Consider the following 25,806-nt stretch of genomic DNA (forward strand, 5'->3'; position numbering starts at 1 on the left):
GTGAGCCTGTGCCAGTTGTAGCCTAAGTGTCCTGTTCTTAGCTAACAGGAGTGGCAGTGTTGTCTTCTGCTGCTGTAGCCCATCTGCCTCAAGGATGCTCTTCTGCAGACCTCGGTTGTAACGAGTAGTTATTTGAGTTACAGTTGTCTTTCTATCAGCTGGAACCAGTCTAGCCATTCTCCTCTGACATCAACAAGGCATTTACGCCCACAGAACTGCCACTCACTGGTAATTTTCTATTTTTCAGACCATTCTCAGTAAACCCTAGAGATGATTGTGCGTGAAAATCCCAGTAGATCAGCAGTTTCTGAAATACTCAAACCAGCCTGTCTGCCACCAACAACCATGCCACATTCAAAATCAATTAAATCACTTTTCTTCCCCATTCTGATGCTCGGTTTAAACTGCAGCATCTTGACCATGTCTAAATGCATTGAGTTGCTGCGATGAGATTGGCTGATTAGAAATTTGCGTTAACGAGCAGTTGAACAGGTGTTCCCAATATAGTGGCCAGTGAGTGTATATACAAATTCACAAGATTTAATTCCTCAGTATTAAAAAAAATAAAAAATCATTACTAATGTTTTTGCTTTATTTATTTATTTATTTATTTATTTATTTATTTATTTATTTTTAAATTGACCCAAAGGAAACTTTTCCACAGATGGGTTGCAGCCGGAAGAGGATCCACTGCGTAAAACATATGCTGGATAAGTTGGCGGTTCATTCTGCTGTGGCGAACCCAGATTAATAAAGGGACTAAGCCGAAAAGAAAATTAATGAATGAATAAATAAATCAGATGTAATATTATAACAAACATCTGCCAATGGTCTTAGGAAAATCAACTTAATAAATATGTAATTTTTCGCTAAATGAGAACTTAGCATTTACTACCATAACGCTCAATTTAAGACTTTCTACTCTAATTTAAGAACATCTTAAAGCCTTAAATTGTGAACGGTGTGTGAACTAACACCTTTACGATCCACATAAACCCTGGTATTATCAATAATATCCAAAGTTAACAGTTAAGTTGTCCTTTAGTTTCAAAATCTTGTATAATGTATCCACACAATGTAAAAACTCTTCTGATGTCAAATCCAAGGAACAGGCAGAAAGACCCAAGTTAAGCTAGTGTGATTACATTTATTAAGTTCAACAAGGCATAAATACAGTAGTGTTATTGTGCAAGCGAACGAAACTTCAGTCTCCAACGTCCTCATTCTCACACACTTACTCAAAAGACACACGACGGTGAATAAAGTATTATATTATTAACATCTCCTCTCTTTTAAGTTACACATTTATGACCACAAAGCACAGTAGCGCACACAGTCTCAGTCGAGCAACCAACAATAAAAATATCAGCCCTAAAACAAAGATATAAGACAACACGGGTTTCTTACATTGAGGTCAAGTCGGTTTTATATTCGCACATTCGTTCAGAGACAACTTGTGGCACTGTCTCTATATTGTTTATTACGCTACTTTGAATATTCGGTCTGAAATGCCATGTAAACACGACTTCAAAACAACATTAGCTCTATTTATTTGAGTGTGAATATCTTCTGATAGTCTTTGACTGCGAATATGACTTCCCTATTTAGGGATATATTTCTGAACTGATATGATAAAGGAGAAAGTCTGAATGTGTGAATATAAAACCAGCTTTACCTCAATGTCTCCTTCATGGTCCACAAGATTTAAACGGTCGTCGCACGTTTACAGTAGGAGTTTCATTGCACGTGATTAAAGCCAGCCTGCATGGAAGTTACTGTTAGCGAAAGCTTTATTTGTCATGTTTACTTCTGCTCTCGTCTCCAGATTATCACCATCCCGGAGGCGTCAGAGGAGGCCAGCAGGCTTTCGTCGCAGTTGAAGCTCACGTCCAGAACGGGCCCGCTGTGACCCTGCAGCTTGTTTACGATGGCCTTAGTGTTGCGCTCCACATCGAAAAAGTAAACGCATGCATCCTCGCTGCCAGTGACTGTATAAGAGGGAACAGGAGAAATGAGTTACTATAGTCTTGATACAAAACCACAGATAGTTCATGTAAATGAAGTCATTTATTGTTCATTCATCTTATCATGTTAAATCACAGTGCATTGACTAATGTTAAAGTTTCAGGACACCCTGGAGAACTTTTTTTTATATATTAACAGATTTGTGTGTGTTGAGCATCAGATAAGGCAATGTTAGCACCTGTCAGCTTTAATTGTGGGGAAAACTGGATAATTTTGAGCTTTTGTCTGCTAATTTCAGCTTCCGGGTTTAAAATGATTTTTAGGGCGGGATCAAAATCTGCGACGTAGCGAAGTACCGCAAGTGCAATGATGACGCGACGGTTTCTCATTATTATTCAAAGCGGAGTTTTCTTATCCTATGAGAAGAGCCGGCTGCTTAATTATTCATGAGACCTGCCAGAGTCAAGCCCGAGCTGTGAGACACGGACCCCCACGGCACACAGTATTTAGCCATTCATAAAAGCTTATGTGTGTTTGTTTCCATGATCCACGGGGTTTGTTGCATGTTTTTCCCCGCGATCTTGTCAGGGCCGATCATACAGCAAAGCTGTGTGTGTGCTGCTAGCATTTTTGTCGAGAGAACAGCACGAGAATTAGAGAATGGCGGACGCTGTCTTTTATCAGGAGTTCGTTCACATTCAGACACATCGCCGTGCTGCTGTGTTTGCATAAATCCTCCAGATTACCAGCAGGGCTAATGGTTAAAATAGACAGGTCAGGAGACCTGCTGCATGAGTCTGCTGGATACGGGGATTGAGGGAGAAGTCCTCATTTATAGGGTTTACATGAACACACTTATCTTTATAATGATATAAAATGTGGTTATGTGTGTATGAAAATACGAATAACAAATGTAGCAGGGCATTAAATCACTGTTCATTTCTTTGCATTTTAACTTTGTAAACTATAAACTCATGCGTCTCCTCACGGTTTGTCTCAGTTTGTGAGCTAACTGACAACAAAGTTGTTCGCTCACGTTCTCCCCTGCTGGCTACGCCCACTCCTGCCCTCTGCTCGCGGAGCTCCACGCCCATTAATCATGCATCTTTAGAAAAAATTCTGAAGTAGACTTTAACCGAAAGTGGGGGGTGTCATGGCCCTTTAACTAGAATGCATTTGAAGTTTAATAATGCACTAGTAAATGCTGACCTACGATAAATAAATGCTGTGCATACACTCACTGGCCACTTTATTAGGTACAACTGCTTGTTTACACAAATTTCTAATCAGCCAATCACATGGCAGCAACTTAATGCATTGAGGCATGTAGACATGGTCAAGAGGCTCTGCTGCAGTTCAAACTGAGCATCAGAATGGGAAAGGAAGGTGATTTAAGTGACTTTGAACGTGGCATGGTTGTTGGTGCCAGACGGGCCGGTCTGAGTATTTCAGAAACTGCTGATCTACTGGGATTGGTCCGGAAAATAGGAAATATCCAGTTAGTGGCATTCTGTGGGCAAAAATGCCTTGTTGATGCCGGAGCGGAATGGCCAGACTGGTTTATGCTGATAGAAAGGCAACAGGAGCTCAAATAACCACTTGTTACAACTGAGGTCTGCAGAAAAGCATCTCTGAACACGTCCAACCTTGAGGCAGATGGGCTACAGCAGCAGAAGACCACACCGGGTGCCACTCCTGTCAGCTAAGAACAGGAAACTGAGGCTACAATTCACACAGAGTCCCCAAAATTGGACAACAGAAGATTAGAGAAACCTTGCTGGTCTTATGAGTCTCGATTTCTGCTGCAACATTCGGATGGTAGGGTCAGAATTTGGCATCAACAACATGAAAGCATTGTTCCATCCTTCAGGCTGGTGGTGTTGATGTAATGGTGTGGGGGGTGTTTTCTTGGCACACTTTGGGCCCATTAGTAGTTATTGAGCATTGTGTCAAAGCCACAGCCTACCTGAGTATTGTTGCTGACTATGTCCATCTCTCTATGATCACAGTGTACCCATCTGCTGATGGCTACTTCCAGCAGGATAACATATTAAGTCATTAACGTGAATTAGGCATGGGCCGGTTTAAGATTCTGACGGGATAGGTGCAGTATGTGATTGTCTTCAGAAATGTTTTGCTGTGCTAGTCTCTTCACATTCCAATAGCAATGATTAAAGTAAATGATCTGAATGTATTTATATGTATTTTTATATTTTGGGTAATGCATAAAACTAAAAAATGTTCAGCCAATTAAATAGTCATAATTTCGATAGGAAGCTCAAACTGTCTGTCAGCAAATGCAGCTTTGAACAACTGCGCAGCCATTTGTATGTAGCTCCGCCGACCTGCGCGTTCATGAGAGAGAGCAAGATCGGCAAAAACCTGCTGAATCAAAACTTTTTTAAAAACTGAATTTATATAGGAGAAAGGATGACACCATGGCTTAGTGATTTCTCATAGACAGGTTATGTTCTGTTTTAAAACAATTTTAGCTTCACGCAAAGCAGATTTTGCTGTTACAAAATGGGTTATATCTTGACAGAAGTGTTGTTCAGCCACAAAAATCTTCCGGTGAAAGATTGATAAGACAATTTTCAGTTTCATAAGGAACCTTTTTACAGCATCTATAATGTAGATTTTAATTAGTTTAACAACTTAACACAAGTAAATTCTGCTATTCCACCTAGTCTCTCCCTATATTAATTACCATAAAACTCTAAATACTCGCTCTGAAACAGCATGTCAGTTTGGCTTAGTAATGAGTGTAATTCCTGCACGCCGCTGGACAAGCACTAGTAGCTTTTAACACATGGGAGAAGGTTCTTCTGCTGTCATCTTTAAGGTGCGCGTGCTCCTGTTTCAGGAGGCATAGCTCTGGACGGCAGAGGAGAGACTGATTCAGAGATGTATGCTAAGCTGTTAGCATTGTGGAAGATCACCTACTGCACCTTTAACCTAACTTGTCTAATAACCTAATTAAGTCTTTAAATTGCAAATTTGCATTAAGCTGAATACTAGTATCTTGAAAAATATCTATTCAAATACAGTGGTGTAAAGTAAAAAATTACAAAGACTCAAATTACTGTAACTGAGTAGTCTTTCTTAGGAATTGTACTTTTCTAAGTAGTTTTAAAAATGTGTACTTCTACTTTCGCTTGAGTACATGTTCATGGCTGTATCAGTACTTTTACTCCACTATTTTCCTTCAACCTGCAGCCACTACTTTTTCTTGTCTATGGAGGATTGGCTAAAGTAGAAAAAGCAGTTCTGTGATTCCTGTCCAATGATATTACCAATGACATGGACGCTTCATAAATGCAGCTAATCATTTGGAAGCATTAAAAGTGTCCAAGAAGATGTCTAAGATCACACACAATGACCCAGAGACTGTGTAGACTGCATATCACTGATGAGAAGATGACAGATGTCTTTTGTATGATGACTGAAATGGCCTTAAATAATAACTAAATGCTAGGGCTGCAATCATGAAAAATCATAATCACGATTATTTTGGTCATTGTAATCACGATTATTCAAAACGATTATCAGTTGAAGTCAAAATTATTCATCCTTCTGTGAATTTATTTTTATATATAAATATTTCCCAAATGATGTTTAACAGAGTTTTTTTTTTTTTTAACAGTATTTCCTATAAATTTTTCTTCTTCTGGAGAAAGGCATTTTGTTTTATTTCAGCTAGAATAAAAGCAGGTTTAAATATTTGGAAACCTATAATAGCTCGATATTATTAGCCCCTTTAAGCAATATATATGTGTTTGATTGTGTGCAGAAGAAACTACTGTTATACAATGACTTATCTATTTACCCAAATTAAGCCTTTGAATGTCACTGAAACTAGTATCTTGAAGAATATCTATAAATATAATGTGTAAAATCTAATGTGCTGTCATCATAGCAAAGATAAAAGTAATCAGTTTTTAGAGATTAGTTATTAAATCTGTTGTTTAAACTGTGCTTTAAGCATCTTCACTGTATTTTTGATTTTTTGTTATTGATTAATAATAAAAACAGTCGGCAGCAGCAGGAATATCGCATGCTCACTTTAAGAATAGTGCGGCTCTGATATGGTTTCTCTTTCTCGTGTCTTTTGATTCTCAACTTGTTAGTTTATTACACAAATGAGGGTTAATATGAATAATCACTAAACACCGCGCTCTCACACAAATGTGCATGTATTTGACCATTAAAGCGCTCACATTAAGATCGCGTTAGATGTGTGTGTGCTCTGCTGTCTGAGGCTAAGCGCGGCACGCGCAAACACACACTCACGCTACCTGTCCGAGGCCAGACACGGCGCGCACACACACAACAGCACGTGCTCTTTTACGCTTTTAAAATTATGAATGATGCGCATCCCGTGCTGCAAAAGTTACATTACAGCTCATGCTTTTAGTCATTTTCACGTGGAACTGAGCTTTGCAGAGGCAAAGAGTTTTCACAAGTGTACAACTGGAAAGGAGGCGGTACGTAATAATCGTTTATCTCGATTAATGGTTTTTCATAATCGTTAAAAGCCGAAATTGAAATCGGATTTTCGATTATGCCCTACTAAATGTAGGGCCCTACTAAATGCCCTACTAAATGCACTACAGAATGTTACGTTTACACACACAGACTTTCACAGTGTAATACTCACTACTCTTGAGTACTTTTAAAAGGGCTACATTTTACTCATACTTTGACTTATAAACAAATACTTTAACTGTACTTGCACTACATTTTTGGGCAAGTAATGGTTATTTTACTTTAGTATGGTTTTTCAGTACACGTTCTACCTCTGGTCAAATATTATGTACTGTCATCATGGCAAAAATAAATGAAATCAGTTATTAGAAATTAGAAGTTATTGAAACTATTTTGTTTAGAAATGTTAAATCTCTGTTAAACAGAAATTGGGAAACAAAATATAACATAAGGGAAGTTTACTTATAAAATAATTTAGAGAGGATCACGTGCTTTTGATTGCTATCGGCTGGATCAGCATTATCCAATTCTCAATGCTCCAATCAGATGACTCCTAAGCTATTACAAAAACCTAATATTTCTATCTAGTTACCTATCTGTCCATATAAATATACTTCTTTTTAACTTTTAAATCTGCACCACAGCCCGCGGCAACTTTCTCCTATGCTGTTTCCTTAACCTGCAAGTCTTTGTTTTACAAATTCTAAAGAATGTCTGCTTCTCAAGTCATTCATGTATTTTAGGATGCACTCGGTCAGAAGACTATCGCATGAGATATGACATTGTGTTTTTGATCGTCTGCATGATGTAGGCTTATAGAGACAATAATATTTATACAATATGATTATAATGATATTTATACATGACCAAACTAGTGTGCAACTTAAGCAACTTTTTTTTTTACATTTAGTTTTGTAGTTCGGGCCCAAACAAATATTTGTTGCATTTTTTTAATTGTTAAGGTTCATTTGATTGACAATGTAAAATCTTTTAGCTACGATTGATGTTTCATTGTTGAGTTAAACATTTTTTTAAGGGTATCCGATACATTGCTTTTATTATTTTATTAATCAACAATAACTGTGCATCAGCAGGCAGTTTTTATGTTCATTATTTATTAGGCTCCCTCAAAACACACAGGCACACACAAGAACACAAGATGGACTTCCGGTGTGGATTATCATTTTATTATAATAATAAATTGAAAAAATTAAGTTTTTATTTTGCCAACTCTTGTTATTTAATATAAATGGCTTTTGTGCTTTTATAAAATGGGAGTTGGTAAACATTTTTAAGGGCGTGCACAGATGGTGAGCATTTTGATTGATGTAGTGGGCCGCTCAAGCCCAAAGTGCCAGGGCTGATTTTTTTGTTCCAGTTTTCTTTATTGGCATCGATTGTTTTAAAATTCAATTGGCATTAACAGGCCTGTGTTTTTATTTCTGTAATAAATATGGCTGTCAAGCAGGATCTTGATGGTTTTTTGTGGGTATGTTGTTTACATGAAGAAACCCGTGTTACAAGTTAAACAAAAATTCTAATAAACAATTATATTTTGAATTTAAATAGTTTTTTGTCTTGCGTTTACATTAATTTTACATTCGAATAGCCAAAATGACAAGTTTCAGTCTTTAAAATGCAATTAATCACGATTATTATTTTTTTTAAAGTGTGATTAATTAGTTAATTTATTTTAATCGATTGACAGCACTACTTATAATTAATCATCAGCTAAGTGTGAACTCTTGAATTGAAATTTAAAAGGAGGGCTAATAATTCTGACCTCGACTGTACAGTATATCCTGACTTGAATCAACCCTTTTATCATCAAAGCATTAATAAACATATGAATATCACAACAACTCAAAGTTAAGATCATGCAGGTTTATGAATGAAGATCTCGATCTTTTTACACTCTTACCAACACAGGCTCCCTGCCTGAAGGACATGAGAGGACAGAAGATGCTGTGCAGAGGTTGGGATCCGTGTTGAATGGGAAAACTCCTCTTCAGCTGTAGAGTCCCTTCATTATCTACAACCCTGTCAATAGCAGATTTACACCCATCAACAATCGCCTAAGCTGATAGAATGAGATAATCTGGAGAGTTTTACCTGTAGAGCAGTAGTTTGTTAACACAAGCGTTGACGAGCAGCGATGGATCGCGAGCCTCTCGACTGATCCAGGAACGAGCAGAGATACTGGAGATAGAGCTGCCTTCATTCACCACCAGCCTTTTAGCTTTGGTCAGCTTTCCTACGGTTGTAAAATGAAACATTAATGAGAATACATAAAGATTCAGGGCTTTCATGCTTATGAAATGTGGCTGATGACTATTTGTCTAAGATATAATTGCAATTATAGTGATTAATAGTCTGTTTTGGGGTGCATACAGAGATCTAATGCATGGTCAAATATAAACATATACTGTATGTAAAATTACAGTTGATTTATTTGCACATATTTGAAATTTATAATAATTGAAAATAAATACAAAAATTGCAATTTTTTGAAATATATATTGTACGTGCGTGATGTATAAATATTTTTAATTTGTGTGAAATCCAAACATAAACTCACATGTTAAATATGTAATTTGCATACAGTATTGAATATATCAGATTTCTATATGAGGGCTCAGCTGAGCTTTTTATGTAGATATTAAAAAAAACAGTTTAGAAATTATTGTGATTATTTTGAAAAAAATGCTTTTCTTACTTAGATTTTTTGTCTTGTTTCTAGTCCAAATATCTAAAAGTTCCTAAATCAAGAAGAATTTTCTAAACAAGCAAAACATATTGCCTTGTTTTGAGAAATATTATGCCAATATTAAGTCAGTTTTTCCCTAAAACAAGCAAAATAATCTGCCAATGGGGTAAGCAAAATAATCTTACGTCAAAAGAAAAAACAAGATTATTTTGCTTACCCCATTGGCAGATTATTTTGCTTGTTTTAGGGAAAAACTGTCTTATTATTGGCATAATATTTCTCAAAACAAGGCAATATGTTTTGCTTGTCTAAAAATGCTTCTTGATATAAGAAATTTTAGATATTTAGACTAGAAACAAGACTAAAAATCTAAGCAAGAAAAGCATTTTTTGCAGTGTGAAAAGTATTCATAGCGCTTCACTTTTTTATGTTACAGCCTTATTCCACAATGGATTAAATTCATTTATTTCCTCAACATTCTACACACAATACCCCATAATGACAATGTGAAAAGAGTTTTTTTGAAATTGTTGCAAATTTATTTAAAAAAAAAACCCTGAAAAATCACATGTACAGAAGTATTCACAGCCTTTGCCATGAAGCTCTAAATTGAGCTCAGGTTCATTCCGTTTCCACTAATTGGAGTTCACCTGTGGTCAATTCAGTTGATTGGACATCATTTGAAAAGGCATACGCCCATCTGTATAAGGTCCCATGGTTGACAGTGCAAGTCAAAGCACAAACTAAGCATGTAGACAAAGCAATTGTCTGTAGACCTCCAAGACAAGGTTGTCTCGAGGCACAAGGTTGTAAAAGGTTACAGAAAAATTTCTGCTGCTTTGAAAGTTTCAATGAGCACAGTGGCCTCCTTCTTCCGTAAGTGGAAGATGTTTGGAACCACAAGAACTTTTTCTAGAGCTGGCCGGCCATATTAGCTGAGATATCAGGGGAGAAGGGCCCTAGTCTGAGAGGTGATCAATACACGATGGTCACTCTGTCTGAGCTCCAGCGTTCTTCTGTGGATAGAGGAGAACCTTAAAGGACAACCATCTGTGCAGCAATCCACCAATCAGGCCTGTGTGGTAGAGTGGCCAGACGGAAGCAACTCCCCGACTGGAATTTGCCAAAAGGCATCTGAAGGACTATCAGACCATAAGAAACTAAATTATCTGGTCGGATGAGTCTAAAGTTGAACTCTTTGGAGAGAATGCCAGGCGTTACGTTTGGAAAAAACCATACACCACTCATCACCAGGCTAATACCATCCCTACAGTAAAGCATGGTGGTGGCAGCATCATGCTGTGGGGATGTTTTTCAGCAGCAGGAACTGGAAAACAAGTCAGAATGGAGGAAAAGATTAATGCAGCCAAGTACAGAGACATCCTGAATGAAAACCTGCTTCAGAGTGCTCTTGACCTCAGACTGGGGACACGGTCGTCTTTAAGCAGGACAATGACCAAAAGCACACTGCCAGAACATCAATGGAGAGGCTTCACAACAACTTGGTGAATGCCCTTCAGTGGCCCAGCCAGAGCCCAGACCTAAATTCTATTGAACATCTCTGGAGAGATCTGAAAATCGCAGTACACTGTCGCTTCTCATTCAACCTGATGGAGGTTGAGAGGTACTGCAAAAAGGAATGGGCAAAAATTCCAGATGAGTCAAGGCTGTAATTGCTGCAAAAGGTGCATCAGCAAAAGATTAAGCAAATATAAAAAAAAAAAACCTCTCTGTTCGCATTGTCATTATGGGGTATTGTGTGTAGAATTTAGCAAATAAATTAATTTAATCCATTTTGAAATAGGGCTGTAAATATACATAAAAAATGTGGATAAAGTGAAGCTCTATGAATACTTTCCAGATGCACTGCATGCACATACTTGTAATTCTAAAGATTAAAAATGATTACGCAACCTGCCATTTTTGCAATATTTTCAAATATATTGAATATTTACATGTACAACATATATAATTTTATATCTGTGAAATCAAAATATGAACTTGCATGTTAAGTTAATTATGTGATTTGCATATTTAAACATCTATCAGAATTCTAAATGGAGGCTCTTTCAAACTTTCTGTGTTCTTAGGTATATTAAAATGGTTTAGAAAGTATTGTGATTATTTACATGTACATTCAGTCATTTAGCAGATGCTTTTGTTTTTGCAAATCGGCTTACAATTATATATTTAAATTCACCAGCTGAAACTCACATATATTTTAACAGATTTGTGCAGATTTGTAATTCAAATGATTCAAAATTAATATGCAACCTGACATTTTTGCAATATTTTCAAATATATACTGAATACTTACATGTACGACATATATATATTTCTTTATCTGTTAAAGCTAAACATTGACTTTCTATATGGGGGCTCTGTCAAACTTTTTCTGTACTTGGTTATTTTAAAAAAGTTTTAGAAATAGGTTTAGAAAATATTGTGATTATTTAAACATATATGTGCATATTTCTAATTTAAATATTTAAAAACGAATATGCAACCTGCCTTTTCTGCAATAATTTAAATATATATTAAATATATATATATATATATATATATATATATATATATATATATATATATATATATATATATATATATATATATATAATATATTTCCTTGTACAACATATATACTTTTATATTTGTGAAATCCAAACATGAACTTGCATGTTAAACATGTGATTTGCATGTATTACCACATAGCCGATTTCTATATAGACCCTCAGCAAAGCTTTTTGTGTACTTTACATTATTTAAAAAATGCTTGCGATTAATTGACTATTATGTAAATTAATTTGTAAATGAATTTGTAAATTTTTGTAAATAGTCAATTTGCACCTTTAAATATGTAATTTACTGTATTCTGTAAATGTTAGAAACAATTACAACAAATTGACCTAAAAAACAAAATGGCGTGCACACACACACACACACACACACGCACATACGCACACACATGCATTATTGACATGCATAAAAACATTGTATTATCTTTAGGCAATTAGCTTTTTTCTCAGCAAAGAGTTGATGGCATTGCTTGTATTTGAAGTACTTAAATTAAAGTTGCTAGTAGAGAGATCTAGAGCATCTAAAAACACTTTATTTTGATTTCACAGGGATTTTAAATAAATCACATCTCTGTACCTGTTGCCATGTCAAAGAGGAAAGAGAAAATGCTTCCCCTGTCATCACCAGCCCACAGGATTCTCCCCGGAGCATCAAACGACAGAGAAAGCACTCGGCCGGTGAGTTTGCTGGAGCCTCCTTTCACTTTCTTCCCAGTGGAGATGTTCACCACCTGCAGGTGCTGTTTACTGTTGCCAACCTGGGGACAGAAAGACATTCACAGCTCTCTCTTCTGTGGGTCTTGGTTAAAAATGCACACAGAAATGTTTATTTTTGATCAAGCACTAGAGAAATGTTTTAGGTTACCAGTGCACACTCTACATATGATTTCTTTAGTTACATGCATTGAATAGACTGTTTCACTGAGAAATAAAAATTTAATATTAGAATGATATATTATATCACTTTCAACTTATCATATACATGGGTCTAATGTCAAATCTGTAAACTTATAGCATTCAGTTTTTAATGTTGTGTCTTCTTTTTAAAAACGTTTTGAAAATTGTAGTTAATTTTTTTTAACTACAAATGTATTTATTTTTATTATATTTTTCAAAAATGTTAAGGTCTACGTTGCATTTTATACAATTTATTTATTTGTGTTAATTTTTTTCTTAACTAGGAGTGGGATGGAGTAAAGAGGGTTTTAATTTTGCTATCATAACAGAGGCCAGCTAGTAAAGTGCTGTGCAGGTAAACATCACTCCTTTAAACCCCGAAAAGGTGCTTTAGCGACAGACGCCATGGACATGGTCTTTAGCCGCCTTGTTAGAGCAACAAACTCCCATGCAGAGAGTCACCGGTTCGATCCAGCTTGGAGCGGGTTGGGGGTGTAGGACCGGCGGGGTACCACTACAGTATTTGCTATTGTGTTCTAAATCTTTCCAACAATTGCTTTACGTTTAACATTGCTATTTTCTGTAGAAAATTCGATAAACATTTAAAAAAAACATATTTATTATGTTTAACATATATGTTTTAATTTAACTGTGGTATCAAGCGGCAACCTCCCGCTCTCTCTCAGGAAGCCAATACGGAAGTTACTAAAACTGCAATTCATCCAAAATTCCGCTAGTCCTGGCCGCTCCTGGCTCCAAAACAGAGCAAATTTCAATTGAGCCCACTGTTAGAATGGCCAACTTTACAGCAGAAAAAAAGGTGTTTACAGCCTGGTACAAAAAAAGATTTTGGTTAATACAGCTAATATTACCCTTCATGACAACTGTGAGGGGGGTGAATTTTTTTAGAACTCATTTGTTTCCCTTATATTAAGTTATATTAAGTTTGCATAATTAAGGGCGTGGCCACTTGAGTGACAGCTAGGTCTCGCTGGTCGCCGTCACGTCACCTCAGCTGAATCCTGCAGATTAGCCACTGAACTCGGCATATTAATCGTATTTCTGTGTTGTTTTATGTGGCTTTACACAGTCAACTGCCTTTTAGACTTGTTTCCTACACTTATTTGAAGGAATGTCATGCTGAGTGCACTTAATTGTGCTCACAAACCATTCACGTGGCCTCCGTTTCCCATGTGAGTAAAGTTATATACTTATATACCATCTCTATACATGTATTCGTTTTATTTAAGATCATTTATCGTTTTTATTTATATTTAGATCTGTAATGCACTCCAGAATCTGACAGATTGATTAGCTGTAGGCTCTAGAACAGTCATCTGAAGCGTTGTCATACAGTTTTATGCTGGATTTCATCAATAGTCTTACATTAACTAACACAGACTATATCTGAAGTGTTTGGAAGTAATTTGCGTTTTCCTCCTGTTGAAAAACGTCATAAGAACAATGTTTAGTGGCTCAATGTATTACAGCAGTGTTTTTAAAAGACTAAACACTTTATTGATATAGTATACAACCAAGCACAAGTGGTCAGAATACAAACGAGTCACAGGTGATAAACTATTAAGCGTTTTCCCAAATTAAAGTGTGTCTGAACCAGGTCCATGCAAACTGTCAGCAGGTGTCTGTAGCTCCGCTCACTCTCCGCCTCTTTGCCCTTGTTTGGTATCCCGCCGTGGGAGTGATTACGCGCGAACAAAATGGCGACGGTTGGCCGCGCCTACTTGTGGCTTCTTTTGCGCTCTTTAGAAACCTATGGGTGACGTCACGAACACTACGTCCATATATTTTACAGTCTATGTGTGGTATATATATATATATATCTGGAATACCCCCTCAAGAGATTTTCGATCTTTGATATGTAACCCTTAACAGAACTTTGCATGGCAGGATCTGAACAAACTGGATTTTGGAAAACTGGAAAAAGTGGATTCTGACACGCCCTTAATGCTTTTGCACCCTGCGCTTTGGACTTTGCACCTGGATCATCAAAATAGAGCCCTAATAGTGTTGTGTAGCATAAGCTTTGTATAATAGCATAGGCGGATACAAATATATGCAATGACAAATTGCTAGAAATGAAAGTTAATCTAGAATGCACATTATAAGCAAACCAGAAAAGGTGAATAAAGTAGAAATGTTATCATCGAATACATTTCTTTGTGTATGCATATTTTGCTGTAACGTTTCATATCAAATGTCATTCAGATATGCATTCACAGGTCGCTCACCGCCGTTGTGAGGCTGGCAGATAAGCAGCATTACTCATTTCTCCATTCAAAGTACACTTTTTTTGGCTTGCAGCACAAGCTAATTTCACACTCTAATAGGATTACTGAAAAGACTGATGGTATTTGTTACCGCAGTGTTTCATGTGGACTCACCACAGTCAGGTTGTTGTTCATGGGCTGAAAAGTGCAGCACAGCAGCTCACTGCCCTCAGGGTCGACCACCTCCCGGATGCAGCGTCCATCTTCGGTGTTCCAGATTCGCAGAGTGCCATCTTTTGAAGTGGACACAATGATATCATTGCTCAGCGACCAAGCGAAGTCGGTCACAGGCCCAGCGTGGCCCTTCAGAGTCACCTTTACAGTTGGAGGAGGCGGAGACAGAGTCATGATTGACAACGTCCCATCCAATGAGCAGCAGGCGAGGAGGTGTTTATCGTCATTAGCAAACTGCAAACGGGGAACTGAGGAGATGAATAAGTCAAACATGTTAATGATCAAATTTAACAAGAGATTGCTGCATTTCTACAGGTTAGTGGGTTTGACAAACCACCTGTAGAAACACTCACAAAATTTGGATGACTTCTTTCCCTAGACTGAAACAGCATGTTACAAAAATCCATGTCTTCAATTATAGCATATCACAATTATTGTTTTTGCATATGCAATCCTTAACCGTATCCTCTTAGAAATAGATTATAAAAATGTGATATAAAAATGCTAATCATGATCGCTAAATTCTGATAATGCTGTTATAGACTATTTCAGGCAGCATTTTATTTTAAGGAGCTTTTTTTTACATATGCTGTAGAGCTGCTGGATTATGGGAAAAATCAATATCACAATTATTTTGGTCATAATTGTAATCACGATTATTCAAAACGATTATCAGTTGAAGTCAAAATTATTCGCCCTCCTGTAAAGTTTTTTTAAAGGAATTTTTTTTACAGTTTTTCCTATAATATTTTTTCTTCTAGAAAAAGTCTTATTTGTTTTATTTTGGCTAAAATAAAAGCAGGTTTAAATATTTTTAGGTCTATTTTAAGGTCAATATTATTAGCCCATTGTCTGCAGAAGAAACTATTGTTATACAATGACTTGCCTAATTGCACTAATTAAGCCTTTGAATCGCACTCTAATCTGATTACCAGTATCTTAAAAAAAATATCTATTAAAATATAATATACTGTCATCATAGCAAAGATAAAAATAAATCAGTTATTAGAAATGAGTTATTAAAGCTATTATGTTTAGAAATGGGTTGAAAAAAAAATCTTTCCATTAAATAGAAACTTGGGGAAACGGGGGACTCATAATTCAGCAGGGCTAATAATTCTGACTTTAATATAAACAGTTATTTTCCTCCCAGTGAATAAGGAAAGGGAAATAAATACAATAGAATAAAAATAGGAAACAAACTGTGCTTTAAGCATCTTCACTGCAAGTAAAAATCTTTAATTTTAGCCACAAAAGTCCTTCAGTCAAGAGCAGGAATATCGCCTGCTGTCACTTTAAGAGCAGTACGGTTTATGAGTGGGAGAAAAAAATCAACCTTGTTCTCTCTTCTAGCTGCCGTTATAAGTCTCATGCTTTTTTTTTCCTTTCTTTGAAAGTCTCGATAACACTATTGTTGAGTTTTTCTTTTATTATTTGAGCAAATGGGAATTAAAAAAATGAATCTGTTGTACTATCCCCTTCACTGCTCTCTAAGATTACCCAACTATGACTGCTTTTACTCCTGAGTAACAAGAAAAAAGGTATGTTATTCAGAACTGCATGCTAAAAATTCTAAACTATGTGCATACTAACCCTAACCATACAGTAATTACTTGCAATGAATTAATCTTAACCAGTAGATAAATAAACGGTTAAGCTGTAATGTTGATACCCTTAAAATAAAGTGCAATTAATTTTAGTTGCACACAACCTTAATTTTCATCAACAGTTTACTCACCGGCAGAGTCGACATGCTGGTCAAAGATGTGGTGCATGCCAGCAAATGCGTAGTTCTCACTGAGTGTGGTGTCGCCTGCCATTGCCCGACTGGCTTCCGCCACTGAGGTGGGCACCAGGCTTCCTGGAGGCCTGGCAACGAAGATTAAACCATGTAAAATGCATTGATCATTGGTAAAACAAAGGGTTTTTCACCAAAATAACAAAAGTCTTTCTAGGTTTTTTTGTGTAGGCTTGTATTTTACAGATGCCTCTGTTAATGTTTTCAACCAATTATATTTGAGTCACCAAAAATTCAAAAGTGTAAAATAAAATAAATCATTTTTGTTCTATAGAGAGTCACCTCTTATCCTTTTAATGAGCATTTTATTTTTTTTTTGGTCGAGCAGTTTTACACACAGATTTTCTACAAAGTATGTTTTATACTGTAAACTCCCAAACATTTTTGGTCACATCAATAACGCATGTTTATATCATCAATTTAAAATATAAAATATGCTTACAGATTGATATTTTTCTGATCCCATAACTCTGTGGTTATTTGTTTTGGATAATATAAACAGATGTTTCAAAATAATGTTAAAGGGGTGGTCCAGAGTTTATTTTTAAGGCTTGGTTGGGTTTATAAAATGCAAAGCAATGCTTATAAATCACGTTATTTTTTTATATATCTTATTTTGATTAAATACAGCTGCTTAGCAAACATGAAAACGACTGTCATATTTTCTTGTTCCTCCGAAAGACTCGCCCTCAAGAGGCTCTGATTGGTCAGCTAACATAATGTGCTGTGATTCACAGATGGACTCTACATCATGCCCCTACAAGCACGCACTTTTTGTGCTGTATAAACAGCTGTATCCGTTTGCCTGAATCAGACAGAATATGAAGAGCGCACAGCAGAACCTCACGCCTGCTCTCTAAAACAAAACCTGACAAGTGCCTTTCACATATATTCGGAATAAGGATGTGTAAGTAGACTGAAACATTCACATATCTTAAGCAAGTTTGTTATGAAATGTAGAAAGCAGGGAAAGCGGCCGCATAGAGAGACACTGGAGCGCTGCTAAAGATTGGGGATGTTTAGAGTGGTTTGACTGATTAATATGAATATGTAGCTAAATATTTAGTGGTGCCAAACAGCATTTCCCATTGTTTATATCCTTGTTTACGTCCTCTATACAGCATACCATTAACGCTAGTGCACGTAATTGATCAATTTTAACAAATAAAAATACTTACAGGTTGTGGCTCACAATCCACAGCTTCGTTGGTTGCAGGAGTTTTTAGCCGAATCCAGCACTGAACTGGGAGAGATTCTGGAAGCTGTCCTTTGTCAAATGCTAGAGCTATATCTATTTTATAATTCTCTGTTGTGACCTTTGAAAGCCCAAATACAGAAAAAGAAGAAGCTCTGTGGAAATAGCAGCGCTTGGATAGGAACCAGAAGCGTTTGTGATCTCACTAGCCTGGATGTATTTTTTTGTAGTCGCCAAACTTTGTTTGCTCTAGGCTTTGCTAAGCTAACTCTGTAAAAGCCAATGATCTTTGAGCGCATTACATTCAGAGATGTTGTTTATGTTCACACAGCTACATTACACATCAACTAAAGTTTAAAATATGATATCGCAGTAGACCACCCATTGAACATCTACTTTCTATGTGAATTTATGTTTTGGTTTTACGGTCACATCCATAACTTTGGAATTGCTCGTTGTGCTGGATCATCAACTAAATAATAATATTTAGAATCCATAAGTTAATGCCTAGTCATTTAGCTTCTTTTAAATTGTTGTTGCCATAGAAACATTCTGACAGTTAGAATAAGTTAATTGCCTCATTTAAAAAAGAACACCCAACAAGAAGACACTTCAAATCCACTCATCCTGTGATCATCTGTGGAAGCAATAGCCTATTTCAAACAGTGATACCGGTAAATATCCGGAAAATTTCTGGAACTACTTTACCGGTATATTCACAAATGCGCTGTTCATACAGGCGAGGACGTTACGGAAATTTTCCGGAAAAGAGCATTCACACATCCATTCCAAAATACCGGTAAATTCTGACATCATTTACCACAAATGAGCTTTAAACGGCTGCGCTTGTATTAGTAAACATTTGACTAAATTACAAACTCTGTGGATGATCAATATTGTGAACAACTTTCGCAGGATCACTTTCTCATGTCGAGATGTCCATAATATGTGCGTGTGCAGGCGCTCACAGGCTGTTTCAAAGGCGCACGCAAAGCTTAAAGGTAAACAAACAACGGCTTATCATAAGCATCTCATCGATGATTATTTACACAGTTGGCATTAAGAAGAACATATAAACGTGATCTGACTAACTTCTAGCAGCTAAATGTGTCTGGAAAAATATTCAAAGGTTTTTATTCTCACAAACCGCGCGGACGTAAATGCGTCTGACTGTTGTGATTGGCTAAAGCAGACGTCTCACGTCAGCACGTTCTAGACGTGCACGCGCTTATTACGGTAATCTTCCTTCTGCATTCACACAGCGCAGCATTCCGGCAAATTGCCGGTAATGTTACAACTTCTCTTTCCGGAAAATAGCCAGAACGAATTTACCGGTATTTTCAAAAAGGACCTGTTCACACATACAAGCTTTCCGGAAAATTGCCGGCAATTTTCCGGAAAGGTCTGTATGTGTGAAAGGGGCTATTGTCTGTAAGTTTATTTTCTGTTTGTAATTATATTCCATCTCAGATATTATTGTTATGTACATAAATAACTATAGCTCATTTTATGTCCATCTTTTTACATAGTTTCACTCTATTTCAACATACTCAATTTGGCTTGGAATAAACCAGCATTCTTCCACAATCTCATGTGTTGGAAAGAGTTTATCGGTCTGTCTAACTTTGGGAAGAGAGACGCCGGAGTGAGGGCAGAGCACTCGTATTTAATTACATTCAATGTAAGCCTTTTTAAATAAGATGTTTAACTCAATAAGAATAATGCAAAATGTGTCTGTTTCAAGCAGCAAAACATTTGATGATGATCGAGATGCCACCTCAACCTCATTTTTATCCATGTAATACAACAAGTGTTTGTGGGGTTTACCTTTCATCATACACCGCTCTGTTCATCTGGGCCTGCAACTGGTATGAACCACGGCTTACTGATCTCCGGTGGCCTCTGGCACCCTGAGCCCTGGGATCCTCCTCAAAGTCCTACAGAAACACGGAAAAAAAGAATAAAAAAAGACCAAGAAAGGAGGAAACCAAGGCAAGGGAGGTTTTAAGGGTGGTTTTAAGGGTGATTTTTGAGTTTAGCACTACAAAAGCAACATAAAGCCCGTCATGCATAATAGAGCTCGCAATCTACATGCACTGCAGCTCTCACACGACACAATGACCTGGATCTGGATTGCTATTTATATCTGGGACTATACAGATATTTTAATCTTTCCCTCTGGCTGTATTTTTGTAGGGGCTTAATACAGCCCGGAACTCCTAATTTTTGTTTCTCAACCCCCCTTTTTTTTCTGAATGCACCTAACCTCCATGCGATCCAGTGTGGTGCGGGAACTGCGCACACTGCTGGCTCTGAAGCTGCTCTGCTCTGACAGAGGCCCGTAACGCAGGGCGAGCAACTGACTGCGCAGACGCAGATACTGCCTGCGCAGCCCCGGCTCAAAGCCACACTTGGCATTCTCGCGGAGCAGCTGGCTGCGCCGGCGGATGTACTGCGTGCGGAACTGGGGGAACGTAGGTGTGCGGTAAGCATTGTACCTGAGGGAAAAAGGCAGAGACACATAATTAGACACTACAGATGTAAAAAATGTATGCAATGAAAGACTTCAGGGAGACGTTGCACATACCTTGCGTCCACTGCCAGCACCTGCTGCCAAACAGCAGCCATGAGATCCACAAACACAGAGAGATGCAGGAAACACAAGGGCTACAGGAAAACACAAAAAAATAAATAAAAAATAAATAAAAGTTGTATATGTCATTAGAACAAAAAAAATAAAAAATTATATATATATATATATATATATATATATATATATACATAGATTACATAAAAAACTAAATAAGCCTAAAACATAAAGCAATAAATATTGATAACCTAATTAATTAGAGCTGTGAACCTACACTAGTCTCACGGTTCAGTTCGGTTACGATTATCATGCCATCGATTCGGTTCAATTCGATATTTCGGTGCATCACGGTGCATTGACGGTGCTTTCCATACACAGTTTTATATTTTCTTCACAGCAGCATTTCTTATATTAAAATGTATGAATATATTTATATTTATATACTATTTGTAATACAATTTTGTCATTTAATACAAACAGTCAGATATATAAACTGTAACTTTAAACAAAACGAGCATTTAGCAAATAATATAAACAAATATAAATATCCAGCTCAATTTCTGATCCTTGTCTAGTTCTACACCCCTTTGATTAGTCACACCCTCAAAAAAAACGGTGGCGATTGGCTCTTGCGCGCTGCGTTCTTCACAGATGAGTGATACTGATAAGCGGCTGGCGGCAGCGGCGATCTCACAGCTGATGTATGATTGACACGGTGGAGAAAACTCTGCAGACACGCGCTCGTTTCTGTATGCAAAAGTAATGCTGTAAAACAGCCTAGAAGAGAAGAAAAGCCACGCCAGCAGGTCAAATGGGCCACTGTGTGTGTGTGAGAAAGAGAGAGAGAGAGACAGAGCAAAAGAGAGAAAGAAATGGAGTAGGCTACTTTCATTCTCTCGATCTCAGTGAAATAGGGGTTATTGTTGTATATGTCAGTGAAAGACTGATCCAGCAAACACACACAGTGAAGTTGTGCACAGTTTATGAGTTTTAAGTAGTTAAAGCGCTGTAAATACTTACGATCGCCTCCCTCGCGACAGAGCGCATATGAAGTAAATGACGTCAGTAATAACCAGTTATGATTATTACTGAACCGATACCGAATTGTCCGCGGCTGCATCGCAGTGCACCGAAGAAACGATTAATTTTGACACCCCTAATATATATATATATATATATATATATATATATATATATATATATATATATATATATATATATATATATATATATATATATATATACACACACATATACACACACACACTGCACAATATATCATTTCAGCATCGACATGGCAATGTGATCATTTGCAATCCGCTTGTTAAGTGTGACGTCACGCGAAGCGGCTTCCGGGTCCAAGCACTCTATTCAACTGAATGGGCAAACTCATGAAATGGGAATAATAAACGTTTACAAAGCGATTTAATGCTTTTGAAAATCACGATCGCAGTATATATGTCCATGCCTAATATCCGATGGCTAGAAAGTGATTCATTTTTTTTTATAAATTGTTACATTTTTGGTATTTGTTATGCAGCAAGCCCAGAGATTGTTGTGTACACTATGTTTTTATATAAAATGAACTTTAATGTGTGATAGGAATAAAACGTGATCCTAAATGAATGATTTCTCCACTCAAATGAATGGCGGCTTGGACCCGGAAACAGTATTACATTCGTCACAAACACGTCACGACTTAACAAGCGGATAGTTACATTGCAGAATATATGTTGAGTTTGTATTATATTTCATCATTTGCATGTTTTACTACCTGTGATTGTATAATGATTTAAAAGCATTTAGGTATAAGAAATTGTACCATTTGTGACCTTAACCACAAATAATTGTATTGAATTATCTTAATTTTTATCATTCCGATACTGTACTTGAATATAGTTACAGCAATATATTAAACACTTTTTTCATTTGTACCTTTTTTTGGTTGTATTTATAGATTGATATGCATTAAATATATAGAGATGCATATATAGAGATGCAAATAGTAAACATTAATTCATCAATCTCTGACTAAACATGTGCATGAAAATACTCACAACATATACAAATACAGAAATGAACTGCAAATAGCACAGACAAAAACGAAAATGTATCAGGGAACCCCAAACAAATTATAAATTGTTTATTAGATTTTATGGAGACGCATTTCCATTGCAGTATCATCCCAATTGATATAACTTTATAAATTCTTTTCAAATAGAGATATTAAGTCATCTGGTGAAATTGTATTCATATTGCAATATATATCCCAAAATAAAAAATATCGCAATGTTACATTTTTTCCAATATCCTGCAGCCCATATCAGAAAATTAAAGAATGAATATATACACACACCCTTTTATTTTTTTTTTATTTTTTTAAATATTTCCTAAATGATGTTTAACAGAGCCAGGAAATTTTCACAGTATGTCTGATAATATCTTTTCTTTTGGAGAAAGTCTTAATTGTTTTATTTTGACTAGAATTAAAGCAGTTTTTAATTAATTTATTTTTTTAATTTTGGGATGAAATTATTAGCTCCTTTAGGGTAATTATTTTCCAATAGTCTACGGAACAAACCATCATTATACAATAACTTGCCTATTTACCCTAACCTGCCTAGTTAACCTAATTAACCTAGTTAAGCCTTAAAACTTTACTTTAAGCTGTATAGAAGTGTCTTGAAAAATGTCTAGTCAAATATTATGTGCTGTCATTATGACAAAGATAAAATAAATCAGTTATTAGAAATTTTAATTTAAATTTTAAAAAGTTTTTAAAAATATTATGCTTAGAAATGTGCCGAAACAATCTTCCCTCCGTTAAACAGAAATTGGGGAAAAAAAATAAACTAAAAACTTAGGGGGGTTAATAATTCTGACTTCAACAGTATATATATATATATATATATATATATATATATATATATATATATATATATATATATATATATATATATCAGAAATCCATTTTAAATTATATTACATTGTAAAGTAGTTCAAGATTACAGAATATTTGACTAAATTAAATATTAACAGCTAATTTGCATAGTTATTTAATAACGCTAATTAATGACAGATATAACATTGTCACTTTAATATAACAATTTTTAGAACAAGTTTATATTTATTTTTCTTATTTTGGGTTATAAGGAAAATACGTCAATACCAAACAATAATATTTAACTTTCTTATTTCTGTCTTTAGAAGTCAGAATGAAAAGAATACATTAAATGAACGTGGACTAAAAACATTATTATTCCCAAAAATGACATGTTGGCTACTTGTTCTTATTTCTCCCACATACTAGCACAATATAGCATGAATAACCAAACACGGTGTTTAACGTACATATACAACTACAAAATGATTCATATTAGTGCACGGGATGATCTTGTCATTTATTCTTCAATCAATGTTTTGACGCATTAGCCACAGTTAGCAAGAATGCTAATAACAACAGCTGTTATACTCCGCTTAACAACCACTATATAAACATGTCAGTTTGTCTGAGTCCACAATATTTAGTTAATAAACCTTTCAGAATGTTTATTTCTTATCGAAGAGTAATTTCAGTGTATGATTTGATATTTAAAGGACACCTACCGTGCAAGATTCTCACCGGTTCATGCTGTCTGATGGATTGGCTTGATCACGTGACCGACCCGCCCTGACAGCAACTGTTCTGCATATGACTGACGTCACTGCAGCGCGTGCACGAGGACTGGTTTATATATGATGTGTGTTGTTAAAGATGGACATCCTGTAAATATAATTGATGTTTACATGTACGTGCGGTAAAAACAGTGTTTTCGTTACATTTACACTAGCTTTAGTACATAAAGAATCTGAATCAGTTAATGAGCAAGGATCATCAAAACAATGTCTGTAGACTTCAAGTTCAACAGCATGACAGATGTTTTAGATAAACGGCTCACATATAAACAGTGATGGAAAGACTACTGAAAAATCAAGTAAATCAAAATACTCAAGTAAAAGGACCATTACTTACTCAAAATGTAGTGCGAGTAAAGTAAAAGTATAAGTTTTACTCAAAGTATGAGTAAAAAGTAACCCTTTTAAAAGTATTTAGGAGTAGCGAGCATTTTTCTTAATTGTGTTTTAACAATTAACCATAACGATGGATGACATCAAGTACAACGATAAACAAGAAAAATGATAAATAAGTAAATAAAATAATACTAAAGATAATAAAAGAACAGGCTACAGAGGAAAAACTATCATATAAATAATAAATAATGTTAAATATTCATTCATTTATTTTCTTTTCGGCTTAGTCCCTTTATTAATCTGGGGTCGCCACAGCGGAATGAACCACCAACCCATCCAGCACGTTTTTTCGCAGCGGATGCCCTTCCAGCCAAAACCCATCCCTGGGAAACATCCACACACACACTCACCCACACACATACACTACAGACAACTCAGCCCACCCAATTCACCTGTACCGCATGTCTCTGGACTGTGGGGGAAACCAGAGCACCCGGAGGAAACCCACACAAACGCAGGGAGAACATGCAAACTACACCCAGAAACGCCAACTGACCAGCTGAGGCTCGAACCAGCAATCCTCTTGCAGTGAGGCGACATCACTACCTATTGCGCAACTGCGTGACCCAATATTTACAGTCACAAAGAAAATTCTGCAAATTAAGTAATGATGAAGGAAATTTCCATTTGTGAATATATATTTACCCAATAAAATAAATAAATTGCCTATAATTTCTAAGTTATGTTTGTCAAAAAGATGAATAAATCAGACCAAAACACTTTAACTGATGCATTTACATGCAGTCTGTGCATGTACATGTGTAAATGTAACATTCTGTAGTGCATTTAGTGATTATTTGGTATTTTAGTCATCAGTAGGCATCCTTCATCTTCTCATCAATGGCATGCAGTCTAAACAGACTCTTGGTCATTGTGTGTAACAGTTTTAGACATCTTCTTGCACACTTTTAATGCTTCCAAAAGGTTTGCTGCACCTGTAAAGTGCCCGTGTCATGAAGTTGTTCAGTATGATGCGATTTACTTTATACACTGTAAAAAGTGAAAACTTAAACAAATTACTTCGACTTGTTACAATTAAATGAATAAAGTTTGACAAACT

At 36.1% G+C, this 25,806-nt stretch overlaps 1 protein-coding gene across 1 annotated transcript; it reads right to left on the reverse strand.

The window, feature by feature from the left end:
• Window positions 1-1,127: 1,127 nt before the first annotated feature.
• Window positions 1,128-24,319, reverse strand: wdr13 (WD repeat domain 13). Its single transcript, NM_001023573.1, is given in 10 exon segments — window positions 1,128-1,988; window positions 8,372-8,490; window positions 8,563-8,704; window positions 12,311-12,491; window positions 15,033-15,340; window positions 16,831-16,961; window positions 19,913-20,022; window positions 20,352-20,583; window positions 20,673-20,752; window positions 24,282-24,319. Coding segments are annotated over 9 exon segments (1,449 nt in total). The 5' UTR covers window positions 20,714-20,752; window positions 24,282-24,319; the 3' UTR covers window positions 1,128-1,803.
• Between the last annotated feature and the right edge of the window lie 1,487 nt (window positions 24,320-25,806).

Source organism: Danio rerio, chromosome 8 (genome assembly GCF_052040795.2).
Source record: "Danio rerio strain M-AB ecotype USA chromosome 8, GRCz13ab, whole genome shotgun sequence".
NCBI classification, from domain to species: domain Eukaryota; kingdom Metazoa; phylum Chordata; class Actinopteri; order Cypriniformes; family Danionidae; genus Danio; species Danio rerio.